The sequence below is a fragment of the Phalaenopsis equestris genome, unplaced genomic scaffold, assembly GCF_001263595.1.
Source record: "Phalaenopsis equestris unplaced genomic scaffold, ASM126359v1 Scaffold000055, whole genome shotgun sequence".
Taxonomy (NCBI): domain Eukaryota; kingdom Viridiplantae; phylum Streptophyta; class Magnoliopsida; order Asparagales; family Orchidaceae; genus Phalaenopsis; species Phalaenopsis equestris.
The window spans coordinates 1,307,667-1,327,312 of NW_018164497.1; the positions used below are offsets into that span (position 1 = coordinate 1,307,667).

Here is a 19,646-nt window from a genome sequence, read left to right on the forward strand (position 1 = left end):
AGTCATATCAACACCTTTCTTCTCAAGAACTCTCCAAAGGATCTCTTGGAACCTTATCGTAAGCTTTTTTTTAATCAATAAAAATCAAATGTAGATTCTCCTTATTATCTCTGAACTTCTCCATCAAACATCTCAATAAATGTATAGTTTCCATATTAGACCTGCCTGACATAAATCCAAATTGATTATTAGAAATCTTTGTGATGCGTCTTAACTAATGTTCAATTACCCTCTTCCATAACCTTAAAGTATCACATCAACTTAATTCCTTTATAATTTGCACACTCTTGTGCATCCCCTTTATTCTTAAAAATGGGGACCAAAATACTCTTCCTCCACTCCTCAAACATCTTTTTATTTTTTAAAATTTTTTAAAATAATATTAAAGAGTAGAGTTTAGTAAGCCAAGAAACTTCCATCATCAGGTCCTACAGACTTTTGACCCTTGTTTTTCTTTAAAGCCTCCTCAACTTCCTTTTTACTAATGCGACAATAAAAATGAAATGTTTTATTATTATTCACGATATTAAGATCACTAAGGTCGATCGTATTTTCAGAAATTTCATTAAAAAATTTATCAAAGTAACTCACCCACTTATGTTCAATATCTTTTTCTAAAAAAAAAGTATTTTTTGATTTTCATCTTTAATACACTTTACTTGAGTTAAATCTTTACTTTTCTTTTCTCTTTGTTTGGCTAGTTTATACATATATTTTTCACCTTTTTTAGTATCTAATTTATTATAAATATCATTAAAAACAGAATTTTTAGTGTCACAAATTGTTCTTTTAGACTCCATGGACCACCTTATATTTTTCCCAATTTTCTAAGTTTTACATTTAAATTATTTTTAATAACACAATTTCTATTTTATCTTTTCTTGCACATTTATATTACACTACCAAGTATTTATTTATAAAAATATTTCTTTTGATTATCTAAGTATATCTTTTGCCGCTTGTTTAATAGTGTTTGTTACTTTATCTCACATAGATCTTGCTTCTCCATGGATAATATCCAAAATTTTGAAATCTTGAATTTTAATAATAAAAAAAAATTTATTTATGTCTTTTAAGTATCTCCATCTAATTCTACGATGACGAGTCATAATATTCTTTATTTTACAACTCTTAATCTTAAAATCTAGAACTAATAAACGATGTTGTGTATTTAAATTTTCACTTGAAATGACCTTACAATCTTTACAATCGCGACGATCTCTTCTTCTCATAAGAAAATAATCAATTTGTGTTTTATTAGATCCACTCTTATAAGTAACAAGATGCTCATCTTTTTTCTTGAATAAAATATTAGTAATAACAAAATCATACGTTAAAGCAAAATCTAAAATAACTTTGCATTCTTCATTAGTTACTCCAAAACCGTATCCACCATGAGTATTTCTTAAGTATTCTACCACTCTACCGACATGTCCATTTAAATCTCCTCCAATAAAAATTTTTTCTTCAAGGGGTATCATTTGTGGGTATCATTTCAAGGGGTATCATTTGTATTAAGTCTTTTAAGTTATTCAAAAATTTATCTTTAGACCTTGTATCTAAACCTACTTGAGGAGCATAAACATTTATAATATTAAAAATCTTAGTATCAATGATAATCTTAAGGGCTATAATTCTATCTCCAACTCTATTAATTTTTACAACATTATCTTTCAAACTCTTATCTACAATTATAGGTGGTGAAAAATTTTCTTTCTTCAGATTTGGGCAGCACATATGTGATTTTGGGGATGAAGTGACTGCGAAGATTGAAAGAGATGAAGGTGGATTAGAAGTTCTTGATGATGGAGTTCCAAGTTGAGGGTAGGAATGTGGTGCTGTGAGGAGACGCGAGCTTATGCAAAACCATGGTCAAGTCAATTCAGGGAGCAGGACCGAGTTACTTGGTGGAGCTGCAAAACATTGAGGAGATTATGATAGAGTTTTCGGAAAGATCTCGCAACTCTTACAGCAGTTTATCTTTCAGCTGCCAAGCAAGTTACCTCCTCCGAAGGAGCACAAGCACATTATTATATTGAAGAAAGGTGTTTCTCCTATCAACTTCAGGTTATACAAGTACCCCAAATTCAGAAGGATGAGATAGTGAAGCCGATTCGAGAGATGCTCGAGGCTGGGATTATCAGGCTTAATGTGAGTCATTTTTCTAGTCCCACCCTATTGGTGAAGAAAAAAGATAGTTGGAAATTTTCGTGAACTATCGGGCTGTGAACAATGAAATGGTGCTGGACAAGTTTTCTATTCCTGTGATTGATGAGTTATTGGATGAGCTTTATGGGACAGTTCTAAAAAATTAATCTTAAGTCAGGGTACCACCATATCAAAATGAATCGAGTGAATGTGCACAAGACAGCTTTTAGGATACATGAAGGACATTATGAGTTCTTAGTGATGTTGTTTGGCCTCACCAATGCCCCCAACGACATTTCAATCCCTCATGAATAGGGTTTTCTAACCTTTTCTTCGGAAACTTGTCCTGGTTTTCTTTGATGATATTCTGATCTACAGTCGTATAGAGACAAAACATGTGGGACACCTGAGGACAGTACTGAAGACGTTGAGGGAGCACCAGTTGTATGCTAACTTGAAGAAATTTTACTTCGCATAGTTACAGGTCGATTACCTAGAACATGTGGTGACTAGAAAGTGGCAGTGGATCAATCCAATTTCGAGGTTATGGTTCTAGGAATTTGAAGGAGTTGAGAGGACTCTTGGGAGTCAAAGGCCACTACTGAAAGTTCGTGAGAGAATATGACACGATCCATGACCGTTCATCTGAAGAGAGCCATGACTAGCGTACCAGTCTTAGCAATTCTAAGTTTCAATAAACATTTTGTGGCGGAGACGGATGCGTTGGGGACGAATTAGGAGCTATTGCTCATGCAGGATCAACGACCAATTGCCCACTTCAACCAGGTTCTTACGGCCAGAGCGAGACTAAAGTCCACTTCAGCCAGGTTCTTACGACCAGAGTGAGACTAAAGTCAGTATATGAATGAGAATTAATGAAAATTGTTTTGGCTATTTAAAAGTGGCGACCCTACCTGTTGGGATGACATTTTTTTTGTTATGGCAGATCAGAGGAGCTTAAAGTATCTTCTGGAGCAGTGAATGATGGCCGAGGATCATCAAAGATAGCATCCAAGCAACTGGGTATGATTTCGAGATTCCATATCGGTCAGGATTGAAGAACAAGGTAGTTGATGTACTATCGAGCAAGGATGAGGAGCCTCTATTTATGACCCTATTAGTACCCCCCTTAGACCTAGATTGGGAAGCCTTGAGGCAAGAAAGCGAACGAGACGAGAAGTTGAGGAAGATAAGTGTTGAGTTACTACAGAATCTGAACAGTCATCCAAGGTATGCATTGAGGGGATAGCAACTGCTCCAACAGGGGCGATTCGTGCAGGAGACCTACAGTCATCTGGTAGCAAAGTTGTATTGGGTGGGGATGCACAAAGATGTGGAGGACTTGGTGTCAAAATGTGATGTGTGCCAGTGATACAAGTACTTGGCCACGTCACTAGGAGGGTTACTAAAATCATTAGCATTGTTAGGGAAGGTTTGAGAAGAAGCAATGATGGATTTTGGGCTTGTTTGTGGTGATACAAGTACTTGGCCACGTCACTAGGAGGGTTACTAAAATCATTAGCATTGTTAGGGAAGGTTTGAGAAGAAGCAATGATGGATTTTGGGCTTGTTTGTGGCAGCTTATAAATGCGGCTGCGTTTTTGAAAATGCCGCCTACCCGTTTGTTTCGCACGTTTCATAGATTATATCAAAAATGCGTTTTATATTTTCTATTGCACGGCTTGCGAATCGCAGGGTTATACCCACGATTTGCGTTCGTCTGGAGCTTATTTCACTTCTTTTACGCCTCTACCCCTCTCGGTCACGAAACCGACCTCACACCTAATGGCGACGAGCGAATTGAGGAGAGGGAAATGCGATTGGATCTGATCTTCCTCTCTCTATATCTCTCTCGCGCGTTTTAGATGTACACTTAACCCTAGCCGAGAAGATCGAGGCGCATTTTCTGTGCTTCGACTCTCTGAGCTCGCTTTGGTAGCTGAAGGCATCAGTGTAAGCAAGTGCTTGTTCTTTTATCATAAGGAAGTAGGTATTTTTGAGATTGCTAAGGTTCAGGCAAGATGGATGATGAATTTTTCTTCAGTTTGCTTCCTATTTTTTGCGGTTCAATGTGTGAGCACTTATGTTGGATGCAGTTTATGACTTCGGGAGCTGCTGCATTTAGGGTTTTCTTTGGTTTACTGCGCTTTTCTTTGGTTAATCAGCTTTATAGTTGCTTTGCTAAGTTTATCTGTCATCATCCTTTTTGATTGTCGTTTTTTTTTTTGACATTTTTTTCCTTTTTTCCCCTAAAGTTCCATGGCAAATAAAAGGAAGAAGATTGTCTTGCAGTTTTTGTTGGGGTTGATTAAAAGTATCATGATTGATATTTAATGGGCTTTGGTGTTTAGAATTTGCAAGATTTAACTAAGCTTGGGGTTATATAGATGAATTTCTTCAAAGTGAAGCGATTCAGGCTGAACCAGAAGTTGAAAGTAGAAGGCACTGATCCGGAAACTAATCAAATGCGCGTAGATGAGTTCGAGATTGAAAGTATGGAGTCTGGCCAGAAGGTGGGTGCTAGAGATGGAGGTGTGGAAAAAGAGGATTATGATGATGAAGATGATGATATTGTTTCTAATGAGGTGAAAAGGATGAAGGAGATGAGGAGCAACAGTTTTATGGTCCTCGTACCGGAGGAGTCCAACCTGGAAGAAGAGGAGACAAGCTCCAACGAAGAAGGGAATCAGAGGTGGAGGATGGCTATCTTTTGTCTGATTTTGGCACATTGTACATTAGGTACTGCGAGAGAATGCTATTCTTTGATAAGTTGATTGTGCAGAACATGAAAGAAGCAGGTTTATTGTGGCAGACATTGATTTTCAGTTAAATGTTAATGTAGATTTCTTCATTTCTTCTTAGAATAAGTTATCAATCATTAACGGCACTGTTCTTACTTTGAAAGTTCAATAATGGAGTCTATTAATAAGCCATAATTAATGTTAGCATTGACTTCCTTTGATTTGTATTATTTGTGGAATGTTTTAATATGTATTTTAATGTTGGAAAGTTATCTGTTCTTTAACATTCGAGAGATAATTAACATAGCAATTACATGCAAGATCGTTTTGCAAAAAAGAAATTTTTATTCATTCAAATGGAGCCTTCATCTGTCTCTGATAACTCAAGCCACCAATGTCTTTAGCATGTTGAGACATTTGCTGGGATAAAGTATTTGTAATATGCTTTTTTTGTACCAATAATATATAGATCATTAGATTTTCTTTTAATCTTATTTTTCTTTGTTGCTTAAGAAAGTTCTATTGGATATATTAAGCTTCAGTTATGGACTATGATCCAATCCTAAACTTTTCTTTCCATTTATGTAAGGGACATTTACATACATAGCACACAATTCTTATATATTTACATATTTCACACCTAAACTTTGATTACATAGATAGCATTTAAATTATTAATATCACATAAAATTGCACGATTAACTAATTTTAAATGTGAAATACACATTTTCATGCATATTTTTAAAACACCAAAGTGCTATGTATGTAAATATGAAAGTTTAGGTGGGAGATTAGTAAATACATAGGAAATGTGTGATTGCTATGTAAATTTCCCTTGATATAACATAGTTTAGCTGTCCAGGCAATGAATTAGCTTAAATTTTAAGTTTTTTTATACATATAATACTTTGCCTTTTTATAATATATTATATTATGCATTCTGGCCTTCATGCATGGTTTTGGTTCGGCGTAAAAAATTGCTTCTTTGACACTGTTGTAAAGCCTTTTTGTAAAACATTTAATATCTAACCGGAAATCTTCTATGTATCAACATTAATCACATGAATGGTGCAGATTTGAAGATCTTCTTGTTGATTTTTGGAACTGTGTTTTTAATTTACAATCTTTGGAAATATGCTCCATTTGTCTATTTAGCATGATTTATTTTCTACATGGAATTTATTAGAGAGAGTAACCATAGATGGTTTGGTCACATTAACATCGACCATTTGACTACCCAGTTAGGAGAGTATTGTTTTATATTTGACTATGTTAAGAAAGCTAAAAGTAGACCTAAAAGAACTTCAGCCAATTGTTTTATATTTGAAATATGTTAAGAAAGCTAGAAGTAGACCTAAAAGAACAACATTCTATGCAGAATCATGGAACTTCTCAAATCAATCATATAGATCTGCACGCAGAAAGCTATCTTTGAACCTTAAAAGCCTCTCTTTCAAAAATTGAGATGAGTTCGGTCATTATATTGTTGTTGCAAACAACTCGACTGCGTGTGGTCGAAATGATCATTTTTCAAAAAACAACTATAAATAAGTTGTTTACAAAACACACAAATCAAACAGCTAAACAACTTATCTAAAACAGTGGTAGAATGATCATTTCTCCAGAATCAGCTGTTTTCCAGACGCACAAACCAAACAGCCAGACAGATTTTCCGGACCAGCTGCTCATCAGCAGATTATCAGGATAAACTGCTTATCAGCAGAAGCTGGATAAGCTGCAGCTATCCCAAACAGACCCTTTATCAAGGGGTTGCCTCGGTCTAAAGGGTTCAGGGTGATCATGGTGGTCGTGGATCGCCCAAGTATGAAATAAGGGTGCAAGTGAGTCAAGCTGACTTGTGAGCCAGCTCGGGCTCGGCTCGATAAGTGGCTCGTTAACTGAGCTCGATGAGCTAACAAGCCAAGCTCATGTCAGCCCCAACTCGTCGACTCGTTAGCTTATGAGCTGGCTCTTTTTTAAAAAAATATTAATAAAAAATATGCTCAAAACATTAAATTTCAAAACTTTATCTTTATGGTATTAAAAATGTTAAAAAAATAATATTTAATATTGTATATTAGATGATTCCTTATTATTTATTTTCTAATCATTCATTTTATTCGTCATATTATTATAAAACTAGCTTAGATTAATATAATTTTTTTCTATTTTATATTAAACAAGCCTGCTAACGAGCCAAATCAAACTTGTAGACTTAAGCTCGAGCTCGAACTCAATAAAATTAATCAAGCTCAAGCTCAAGTTGAGGGTGGCTCGAGCTCGACTTGACTCGTTTGCACCCCTAATATGCACTTTTCTTTCCCATATGCATCCCTACACTGCAGTCTCAATCGCATCAGTGTTTATCCAGGAAGTGATCCGTTTGCACTGAGTGCTGGAGTCGATTGTATCGGATCGGAACAATGTGTTCCTCAATCACTTCTGGAAGGAGCTATTCAGTTTGCAAGGGATTGTCTTTAAAAGAAGCATCACATATCATCCCTAGACCGACGAATAGACGGAGGTGATCAGCAGGATTGTGGAGACGTACTTGCGTTGTTTTGTATTTGATATACCGAAGCCATGGGTTAAGTGGATTGCACCGAATATTGGTATAATACTTCGTACCACACTGCAGCATAAACAACCCCTTTCAAGGTATTGTATGGGCGGGACCCACCTTATACATTATGGGCATAGTAGTACACCGGTATCCAACATCGATCAGTACTTTGAGAAGGAAGAGATTCTAGCAGAGATGAAGGGGCATTTATTGAGACCTCAACAAATCATGAAGAGGAAGGCGGACGGACACGGGAGAGAGGTGCGATTTGAACCAGGAGACATGATCTTCTTGAAACTGAGGCCCTACCGACATAAGATATTGGTCAGGAGGAGAAGTGAGAAACTGTCACCATAATACTTTGGGCCATATGAGGTGATGACACGCATCGGGGCAATGGCCTACCGTTTGAAGTTACCACCACCGTTCGCACTACACTTGGTCTTTCATGTATCACAGCTGAGAGTGCGATTGGAGATCATAAACCCTCATCTACATTACCAACGACACTGACAGAGGACTTGGAGGTGATTCTGGAGCTGCTATAGATCGAAGAAGTGTGCCAGGGAGTGGGGGGAGCAAAAGAGGTATTGGATAAGTGGAAATCTATGCCAGACCATGAAGCAATGTGGGAGCCTTACGAGGTGATCTACAAGTAGTTTCTATCCCTACACCTTGTGGAACTGGACCGACCCATCCAAGAGCGATCAAAGGCCATCAAACCAGACTGCAGCAGAAGGAAGCGAGCCGATTCCTTTCACGCGAAGCAGCCGAGCTGCAATTTGCCGCAACAAAAGAAAATCGGGCGCAAGTGGTGTCCACGAGGGGCTTAATCACATGCTCAAGAAGGAGAAATTAAGGGAGTTTGAAGGAAAAGCTAGAAAGAAGAGTTTTTGAAATGTTGTGAGAGGATTCTACTGAGGGTAGTAACCTAGGGTTTGTTTGAGGCATGCATATTTTGTTGTGGCTGCGGTTTTCTTTCTTCTTGTGGTATTTCTAGCGACGTCTAGGGTGTGGGAGAAATGATTTACCTCTCGAATGGTAGATCAATCTTGTATTTTGCTTGTTTTCCTTTGATTTTTTTCAGAGCAGCCCCTTTTTGTATTTCTTCTACCTTTCTATTACCGTTTTGTTGGGGTTTGTTCGTTGATTTTGGTGCCGAGGCGTATCAATAAGCTACGGCATTTTGTTAATTTGTGAATTTTCATGTTTAATGTATATTTTTACTTAATATTGGTTTTTTCTAAGTTTAGATATCACTGCAAATTAAATTATCACCATTCGAATGATTGACGTTCTTTACTTTATAAAGAACAACTAATATAAAAGAAAGAGTCAGAATTTTGTTCACAACAACCACTACGGAGTTTATGATGCTTGAGTAGAGGTACTGCATAATTCAACTAGAAATAAGTAAGATGAATGAACTAAGAAACTCTATTTGCTTACTTAATAAGTAAGCATTATGGCATTTGTTTTGTGTGCTTTAACCTTAATGCACTTTGTTAGCTTATCCAGACACCATGTGTGAAGAATGTAATGCTTTTTTACTTTTTCTACATTAAAAATCAGATTAATATTTAACATTTTTTTTTTCTTTTCAGGCTCCATGTACCATGGTTCTCCTTTACTATTGATAATTTTTGGGCCCTTAACAGCTAAAAGGTTGGAGATTTTAGTTTTTATTTTTTTATTTCAGGCAACAATATTTTTTCCACTCCTTTGTTATGAAATATAGAAGAAATTTCTTTTTTTCTACCGTAGACATTGATAAAAACCTAGTGTTAAGGTTATTTATCTTGTTCAATGGAAAATTCTTTGTTTTTCAATGAACTGGACAATGTTGGGGTCTTTCTTCGATAGGTCGTAAAAATTTATATTCCGCATATATATTGCTATATTTTGTGTGGCTTAGGTAATTTCAATTTTTTATGGATGCAGAGTTGAAAGTCAACCCGCCGCAGATTTATACTGCAGGTATATATCTACCATTTGGACATTGTGATTGTTTTCTTGTTTTTCTCATAGTTTTATCTCTTCCAAATATTAAAACCATAAATGTGAGGCAACAATGGATGTTGAAACTGAAAATGCAATGTCTCATTGTGGGGAATGAATTCTTACTTACTTTTTGAAGCTGTTCCTTTTATTTTGTTGCCCAATTTTTCTTATGTTTAAATTTTTTTTTTTTTTTTTTGCGTTTTCATTGTTTTTTTCTCTCCTGTTACTAAAGCCTAGTTGTTTGAAGCTTGCCTTTTTAATTCATACAAAAATTCATTTATAGCTTCCATTTATTAAGTTTCCACATTAAGCGGTGATCTGAATACCAAGCCCCCTATCATAAAAAATGCAAAATTTTTATGTTAAGATGAATGATTTAGAAGTTTAATTTTTAATTTATCTTTTAGTTAGTTTTGATTATTTTATCATTTTGTAATTAGTCGGAGTTTGTATTTATATGCCATGTTACACCATAAAAAGTTTGATTTGTTTATAAATTCTCATAAGGAAACTAGGCTGTTTTTTTATTATTGGAACGAACCTACCTTTCCTTGTAGTTTGTATTTTGTGTCATCAATTAATTTTTGTATCCACAATAATTTTCTTGTACAACTTATTGGTGATTTTCTCATGTGATTCTTTGTGCTTGCATCTCTTCGAAGGTATCTTCCTATGACTTTTATTGAATGATTTCCTATTGAATGATTTCCTTTGCAATTTTTATTGTTTTTTGAGTATTTATCCTTTGATATCTGGCTATGGTGATTTTAGCAATCGAGTCTCAATCAATTTTTTAATACTTTTGCAGTTCTTTTTGTGGGTGTCTTTTTCTTAGGGTTGATTGGGTAAGATTCGTTATTGGGCTTTATGATTATTATAATTATAAGAGGGGGTTAATGCATGTTTAAAAAAACGATTGGTACTTGAATAAAATTTGTAGCTATATGTGTTATTCCTTCTATTATTTTATTTTTTTCTATTCTACAAGTTTTGATGAACCATTCTTTTTAAAACCCCAAGAATAAGAAAATAATTTCCGAAGTGAACAAAAGATTATAAAGAGTAATTAACAAGCAATCATAAATAGCTTTCTAATCCATAATAGATTCCGTGATAGATTTCAAATTGACAGGCTTCGTTTTGCTTTAATTAATTCAGGAATAAATTCATGATAAGATGTAAAATTAAAGAGTTTTGTCTTCCCTTTTTTGTTGTTGAAGATTCTATATTCACTCTTTCCAAATGATCTATATAGTTGCTAAAAAAAACATTCTAAATATCAGCCAAATGTTTTTTTTAATGGATTTTCTCCTCCATCTGGATTTAGATGCAAATTGTCAGGTTAGAGAGGGAAATTTGAAGTAGTTTGAAACAATCTCCTTTAAATAGTACTAATGACCCTACAACTAAGAAGTAGATGATAGTCTTATCTTATTCATGCTACAAATATAAGAGTTTTTTATTCTCAATCCACAAAGTTGTTCTTTGCGTGGTATCGTGCTCACGCAAACCATTGAAATATGAATTGAGACATTTGTAAGAATAATTGGTTCTTGATCCAATGATACAAGAATTGGATCTTCCATTTATCAGTAATCTGCATAGACTTTACTGTGAAATTATCACTAGAGGACAATAGTAAGGATTATTTTTGGAGTATAATAAATTATCATTATTAATGAGAGAATAGAGAAGATTCAAATCTTTATTAGATGCAAAGGAGTATTCCTTTCCATTGCACATGCCATCCAAAGTTATTGATGTATTGTGAGCTTATCGCAAGAAGGATTTTAAGAAGTATCAAGAGCTCTTTGAATTTGAGAGATAAAGGACATTACTTAATCTAATTATTAAATCTAAGCAGATACATATGCCATCATGAACTTCCTAGACAATGCTTAGAAAGTACAATTGAATCAATTTACGAACACCTTAATTGACAAGAAAGCACTTAATCCAAAAAACAGAGAAGTCATTATTACCAGTGTATTTTTTCTTGATAATTGTACCTGAATGAGAAGAAGTCATAGGATTTATGGTCTATTTGGTTAGAAGCATTAAAAGTGTATTGTTGCCATTAGAAAAGTGAAAAAAATGGAGAAATCTAGTACAAAATTCATAAAAAAGTAAAAAGCGGCATACATGAAGATGAAAGTAGGCGACTCAAAGTTGAATAGAAATGTTGGTATCAGAAAATTCCTAAACAACCCCAAAACCAATCCAAAAAAAAAAAAGAAGGAAAAAAGCATTTAAACCTCTAGTGGCCAAAACCAATTTGAATTGAGCTGTAAATATCAATTTTAACTGATTATTCAAACTATGGCTTTTGCAGGTGTCTGATATAGAACAAAACAAAAACATCATTTTGTCTTTTCCTTTTTGTCCACTCATAGATAACAAACATTAGTAAAACAATGTATCAATTATCAAAAGATGTAGCACTCATGAGTAGCTAAGTGCTAATGTTTTTTATTGGCTTCAGCAATCTGTGCATGATTTCGTTCGTTTGACAAACTAAGAGGATTTCTTTGTAGAATTATCCAAAATCAATGCATATGCCTGAAGCTTTGATGCAAGAGGAAATTATGTCTATGCAAGTACCCACAAGATTTATGCATAAGTGCCAAAAATATCTTAAAAAACAGGCAAAATATGTGCACTAGTCCTAATATGTTTAACTTATTATTCGGGATACAAATGATTTGAAATTATTTATTGCAGAAGTGGCATTCCCATGCAATCTGTAATTAGAAATACTTGTGTTTTTCATGTGTGGTGGTACAATAAAAGTTCAAAAGTACAAAATTGATAATGCATTGTTTTGTTTTGTTGAGGCAAGGCTTAAGCCTCAGGCAAATTTGGGTGTATGCCATGAAATTAAAAAATAAAAAAAAATCTATAAATTTTAAAATAATTCATGAATAGGCCATAAACAATCAATAAACATTTAAAAACAAAATTTAAAACGAAACCCTAAAAGCGAAATAAAACTATTCATATAATTAGAAACAAAAGGAGTAGAAAAATTAGTTAAATACATTTTAAAAGTATTTAAAAGAAAATTAAAAAGATATTTAAAAGAAAACGAAAAAACAAATCAAGAAATATTTAAAATATGTTAAAAAACAAATAAATAAAATAAAAAAAGAAGTTAATTAAAATAAAAAGAAAAGTAAAATTACTTTAAGAAAACAGTTAAAAAAAACTAGTACCATAAACTATTATCAATGTTCTTGAAGCTGTTCCACTACAAATATTGAGACATGTTTAAATTTCTAATCACGTGAAAATGACTGGATGTGCAATTTAAGCCTCATCAATGTAGCATGGCTATATAAATATCCTCTTTGCAATGTGAGAGTGATGTCATGTAAATCATACCCTCAGCAGGCCCCTTGTGGACTGAAAGCCTTAATCACTACCATAATATTTTTTATGATGAAATACTACTTTCAAATGGCATGTGCAAAATGAGAAGGCCAAGGTGATGCATATTTTATATTAGGAATGTTTGAAGTCTCCAATGATGCTCATTGTTAAATGTTACCAAAGATAAAAGTATATGAATGTTTTTCATCAACTCTATAAACGGTCTTAGAAAGTACATGTCTCATGTCCAGTTACCCACTGTTGTAGTAACACGTGCATGTTCCAAATGTTATTAGAAGTTGGAAAATTATACTTTCAGTGTAAAGGCAAGAAATTTCCTTAAATGATATTGCAATCCATGATTGGAAAATCATCCCAAGCATACATACGTGATATATAAATATTTTGTTAGCTTACATAAATCTGATGCAATATCTTTATGGTCTTACTTGTTTAAACTTAAGCTATGCTGGTTTTGGGAACTCTAGAATTCTTCTAAGCCATGCTGTTCTTATAAACGAAATTTCTTGCCATTTTTATTCTGAGACTTTGCCTAATTTTTAGTTATAAATGCCAAACGTTTCCCTTGATGAGAAGTTGTACCTCCGACTAAAAATGAACCTTCTGGAATGGAATCGATTAAACCATTAAGAGAGCTAAATTTATAAGGAAAAACAAGAATGTTTGACCGCAGTATATGCCGAAGCCTTCTTGGATTCCATCAATCAACTTTCCTCTTTTCCTCCCAACTCCCGCAAATTCCCAAAAATATTGCTCAGTCCTCAGGAACTCAGTAAAATACAACTGGGGGTTTTATAGGGAGGGAGAATGAGCAAGGAACCATCATAGTTAAAGATTAGGCCTCAACCTTATGAATGCGCTTGTTGGGATTGTCTAATTCAAGCAATCAAACACAAGTCACTATCGAATGCTGTTGTCCTCCAATCATCACGCAATCAAACAGCCTAATGAAATAGATAATGGTTGAGAAATTAAGATGGAATGGAAGAAAGATATCATGAGGTAGAGGCAGAGGGAGATTCAAAGATTAAGAGTGCAGTGTGACCTTAAGGAATGGTGTGGAGCAGAATTTTTCATACTCTTTTTAAATAATATAATCTGTCATTGAGTTTTTACTAGTATTTGTCATGGCATTAGATAAATTATGTCTCTATTAAGTTTTTTAAAGGCATATGATTCAAGTTGCAATGTAATTATGTAGGCTGTTAAAAACATGTTTTGTTGTAGTGTGAGTATATTATGGGGACCCAACTTCTCAAATGAAAGATTCAACTGTGGAAAAAGTCGCTTCTGTTCTTAAAAACTTCTAACTAGAACATGTATAAACAATGAAAGGGAGGAAAATGGAGGGACAACATTCCTTGGTGTGAATGCTTCATAATTTAGGATATTATGCTAAAGCTGCTGGGATCTATTTCAATGGAAAGACATTCATACATTAATTATATTAGTGCACATTTTACTACTGCTTCATTTTGTCTATTGCTTAAGTATTTTCAGCAGTTAATAATCTCTCACATTCTTGGATGGAACCTGATATTTTTTATTCCATTTAGTTGTACCGGAATGCTTATCAATGCAGAGACAGCTTGATTTTTGTATTTGTAGATTTCCTTACTTCCATGCTTATTCGCGCAATTGGTCAGAAGCTTGGGCTGACGAACTACAAAATCTTGAAGTTCCTCAAACCTTCTGAGCTAGATGAGAGTTCAGGTTATGTCATTTTTTAATTTGAGGCAACAATATTACTATACATCTGTTATTTTTTCAAACACTAATTGTGGGAAAGAAAATTTGAAAGGTCTCCTGAGCTTTATATGGCATAAAAAATTCGATGCTGTTGTGATTGAATTGTATTGTTTACACTTTCATGTGCATATTTTGGAGCTATTAGTTTCTTTCTTGTCTTTTTGAGAGAAAGATATGTTGGTTGGAGTAGATGCACGGCTTGAATGAATAATATTGTAGAATACTTGAAAACTGAAAATAATGTTACTACCTTGCCAATTCTTCGTCCTTGTGTGATTAGCAACAAAATGGGAAATGCTGAAGCTTTGCTGTGTGATAGGAAAGAATATTAGACGGTTTATGCCTTAGAAAATCCATGTGGGAAAGTCTAGAATACTGGAATTATATTTGTCAATTTTTTTATTTCGACCAACTAGTGTTGATGCAAGCTGATTAATGAGCTGAGCACGATGAGTTATCAAACCAAATTTTGGCCAGCCATGACTTGACAGCTTGTGGCTTCCACGATAAATAATATTGATATAAATACAATTAAAATATATTAGGATTCAAGGGTCTGAGTAGTGAGTACAATGCTTTCAAAATTATTAAAAAAAATCTCTCTTCATCTCAATAGCTTTTTATATTTTCTTTATAATTTCTTATTATTTTTATTATTTTTTTATAATAGTTGTTTGACTCCGAATTTCTTTCTTCTCTTTTTCATAATAAATGAGTCAACTTATTAGCCAACTTGAGCTCATATAATTAAAGCTTGAGCTTGAGTTTGATTAATTAGTTAAAATTAAGCTTAATCTGGGGTGGCCCGACCTCGTCTGAGCCGGTTTACATTTCCTATTTATAATAGTGTATCTTTTGGTTGCCAGTGATACTCTCATATCCTGTTGGTAAATTTGAATTTTGAAATGATTGAGATGAAAATCATAGTCATCGGTCCTTAAATTTCACTTTTTTTGGGCAAAAGTAATTTTACCCAGTTCTCTTGCCAAATAAATAGCAAAGTGTTTTACATATCCATTTCTAACATTTTTATTTTCGGCACAGCACTCCAATGATTTTTTTTTAGGAAGGCTGTGAGAGTGGGTTAGCTTTTTCAGACACTATATCTGATCCAATAAATGGGATTTGCTTTTCTGGATAACTTATTATAATCTCCACCCATGTTAATCTACAAAATACATCAATCATTTTTGTGAATCAAATATAAAGATCTAATAAAATGATTAACCAACATTATTTATGTTTAGCTCTACTTATTTGATCGACTTTTTTGCTTTTAGAAGCTTTCAATTTCACTTTCTGGTCATGATTAGTTCTTCTTCTATTTTCAGGAGGTTTAGAGGCTGCAGATATTGCATGTCTGATTTATTTGTGGAATCCTTTCACAATAATGACATGCCTAGGGTCTTGCACATCACCAATTGATAATTTGATGGTTGTGCTGGCCATTTATGGAGCTTGCTCTCGTAAGGACTGAAAAACTTTGCTATTGATCATATATGCACTTAGCTGACAGTATACTGCTATATTTTTTTGTTACTATATTAAAATTATTGAAAATTGCCAAAAATGGTGGTCTTTACATGAAGTCTTCCTTTTTCATAAACAGCCACTTTATTGATATTTGATTTTCTTTTCTCACTAGCACTTAAATTAATTGGCTTTGCGCATATCTAATAGATCTCATATGTTTTTTATAAAGAGTATAAAGACTTAAATTCCTTGTTTTTATCTAAATTGTGATTACTTTGCTATCTTTGCCATCGTCCAGTTTGGTATAACTGTCTTGTACCATAGCCCCCCATACTGAAATATTGGAAACCGGATGATAGCTACTTTTCAGTTTCATTTTAGGAATTTAATTCCTTTTTTGTTCATAAGTATGTTGCGCTTGTTTTTGCTCTCCTTGTATTGCACAATAGATAGCCATAAATATTGAGCTTTGAAGATTTTTTATTAAAATATTATCTTGAATTAATGTCGTCTCAGGTAAACTTTAGGCTTAATGTCTAGTTAAATATTTTTCTGTGTTGTTCAAGTCCAATCTACTTTTAGATTTTCACTACTTTCTGTGAACGTTGAATCTCTATGTTGGCCAACTCATGCTTTGCTACTAAATTGAATTTTAACTATCATGATTTTATTACTTCATTTTTTTATTATAATATTAAAAAATGGCAATGAAACCTACATTTATCAATCTTTGTTAGATTAATTTTTGCTTTTTATCTTGTTACTTGCTCATGTTCTATTTATCACATCTTGCAGCTGATTAATTTTATCTAATGTCATAGTAAGATTTATTATAATGTTAGAAGCGTTTCTTTTACATCAAGGCCTCTTCCTCTTTTCTTTTGTTCTTTAATTACCAAAATGATTATCTTTAGGTAATGATTCATTCATTTCACTTTCAAGACTTCATGGTCAAGCATGATGCTTTGCCTATCTCTAAAGTATTGCCATGTCATAATTTTGATTTGTATGGGAAAATGTATGATAAATTCTTCCATGCATTTCACACTCGTAGAGTTGTTCATCTGTTTCTAGGCGAGTAGGAATCACTTTATATATTATAGCAGAATTTATAGACCATAGCAAATGAAGTCTAGACATGTAAACATATTATGTTTTATCTTAGATTTCTATATGGCTGTTAGTTATCAGCTGTAAATAATAATCTCTTGGACTAACTAGTCTCTATCTCCTACATGCTTTGGCCCCCATTCAAATTAAATGTCAAGTGAACTGAACTGCTATGAAAATTTCCCCCGTCGACATCTTTATAACCATAATGTTGGAATAGGATGTTTGTAATCAGTAAGTTACATGTTTCAAATGCTTCTACTGCCATGCAGGAGTAGTTCCACTGGCAGCTTTTGGGTGGGTTATGGCAACACACCTGTCCCTTTATCCTGCAATATTGCTCATACCAGTATGCCCTTTTGCTCCATAAAATTTCGATTCGAGCTAAAATTTGATTTGATTTTTGAGTAATTTATAATCTTCAAGCCAATTTCATAGCCCTACCTGAAGGCCACCATTTTGACTGGCCGAAATAATCTCTCTGGAAATGTTTAATTGCATTGAAAAATTAGTTGGATTTAATGATTTTAATGATAAACTCAAAATGTATTGGATTATATTATCATCTTGACAGTCAGTATAGTAATTTTAGCTACCCATGATTGTTAGCTATTTTTTCATGGTAAATTTTCTGTTAGGTCAAAACAACACCTAGATGAGGGAGGAATAATGTGAGTCAAACAGAGAAATTTTGTCAAACTGCTTACAGTTTTTTCACATTCCCTGAATTGCCATTCTTCTTGAACTTGGAGCAGTCCTGCCCTTTATAATGAAACCTTTCCGGTAAATATTTGGTTGTGAGAATTCATTGTTTACAAGAACAGTCTGTACTAGTTAATGAACTCTTGTTTTTGCCTTAAAATAGTTCTGCTTTGGAAGCTTGTAGCTTCTTTTTTACATAACTATTAACCTGAATTGCAATTCAGGGAATGTGAGAAAACTGTAAGCAGTTTGAAAATATTGTACGCTCACTATAAAAAAAGAAAAGTTGTCTGCTTTAGAGGATACACTACTGCAAGCCACCGACTTAATAATATTGCATACTCACTATAAAATACTAAATCTAAAACTGCTACTACATGGAGCTTGGAGTAAATATTTTGGGCAGCACGATGAAGATGCGAGCGAAGGACTTCTGCTGAAGAATCAAGACTGCAACAGATCTACATCAGCTAAATATCCTTCTAGAATAAATAACATAACTCATAGGACTTCGAGATGGTCTGCTTAGTGCGACATAAATCCTCACCTCATCTTTTAGGCTTTTGCACAATCCTGTTGTGCAATAATCTTAACACCTTTTAGAATACTGAGGTTGTCGTACGGTACTGCGTAAATCCTTCTATCTTCTTAGGTTATTTACACGATCGAATATCGTGCGAGTATAAGCCCTAAATAATAAAATCGACAGGATTAAACATTAAATAACTTCATTTCTAAAACATAAAGCCAAACATTAGGATAGTTGGGAAGTCACCAAGGCTCTCCTCCGATTCGTGACTTCCCCTATTTTTTTACTCCTTTTGACTCCAGAGAATAATTGTTCCTATTTTGAGTCACTTCCTTTTGACTTTTCTACGTCCTACCTTGAAAACTAAACTTTGAAATCTTCAAGTCAGAACCACTGATCTCAATTAAGAGTTTTCTTAAGTGACTTCGGTCATTTAAGATGTAATTAATTATAGATGTTTGACTCTATAGGGAAATAAGAACCCAGGTAAAATAATCCCTATTTAATCTTTATATTAGGTAGGGGAACTTGTTGACCACACATAAAAATATTTCACAGATCAAACAGATGTTACAAACTCTTTAATTCAGGTGGTTAAGTTTACTACAAGTAGGGCTGTCAAAAAAGCTCGTTGTTCGCGAACAGTTCGTGTTCGATTCGTGAAGCAGATCGTGTTCGGTTCGTTCGATAAGCAAACGAGACGAACACGAACAAATTTTTTGTTCGGATTGTTAAACGAACCAAACACGAACAATGACCCGTTCGTTCGTGTTCGATTCGTTTTTGTTCGAAATATAAATAATTTAAATAATATTATGAAATTTAAAAATAATTATATTATATATATTAAAAATTTATCAAATTTTAAAAAACTAAATTCTATAAATTATAATATATAATTTAGTAAATAGATATTATAAATATTATATAGTTAAATAATATAAGTTTTATAATTAATATAAAATATTATATATATATATTAATATATAAGTATATAACTTAAAAATAGCAACTCTAACCCTACTGTTCGCGAATCGCGATTCATCCTTTCGGCGCACCCAAGCTTTCGTCCGGCTCTTTCCTCGCCTCAAAATCGGAAAAAGTTCGTCAACGAGAGCTTAAGGTTGAATGATTGTGTTCTTTCTCTGATCTCTACTTCTATTTGTCTTCTATAAAGTAGGCGTTGGATCAACTACTCGGTATTCTTGCTTTAGCGCTCGATATTCTTGCTTCAGTGCTC

General features: G+C 33.7%; 1 protein-coding gene across 1 annotated transcript in view; it reads left to right on the forward strand.

Annotated features, from left to right (window-relative positions):
- Positions 1-19,646, forward strand: part of LOC110019397 (phosphatidylinositol glycan anchor biosynthesis class U protein-like) — a 34,210-nt gene that overhangs the window by 8,742 nt on the left and 5,822 nt on the right. The window contains exons 3-7 of the mRNA XM_020717034.1: positions 9,057-9,117; positions 9,394-9,429; positions 14,432-14,556; positions 15,924-16,058; positions 17,448-17,524. Coding sequence (XP_020572693.1) covers positions 9,057-9,117; positions 9,394-9,429; positions 14,432-14,556; positions 15,924-16,058; positions 17,448-17,524 — 434 coding nt within the window. The remainder of the gene's footprint in view (positions 1-9,056; positions 9,118-9,393; positions 9,430-14,431; positions 14,557-15,923; positions 16,059-17,447; positions 17,525-19,646) is intronic.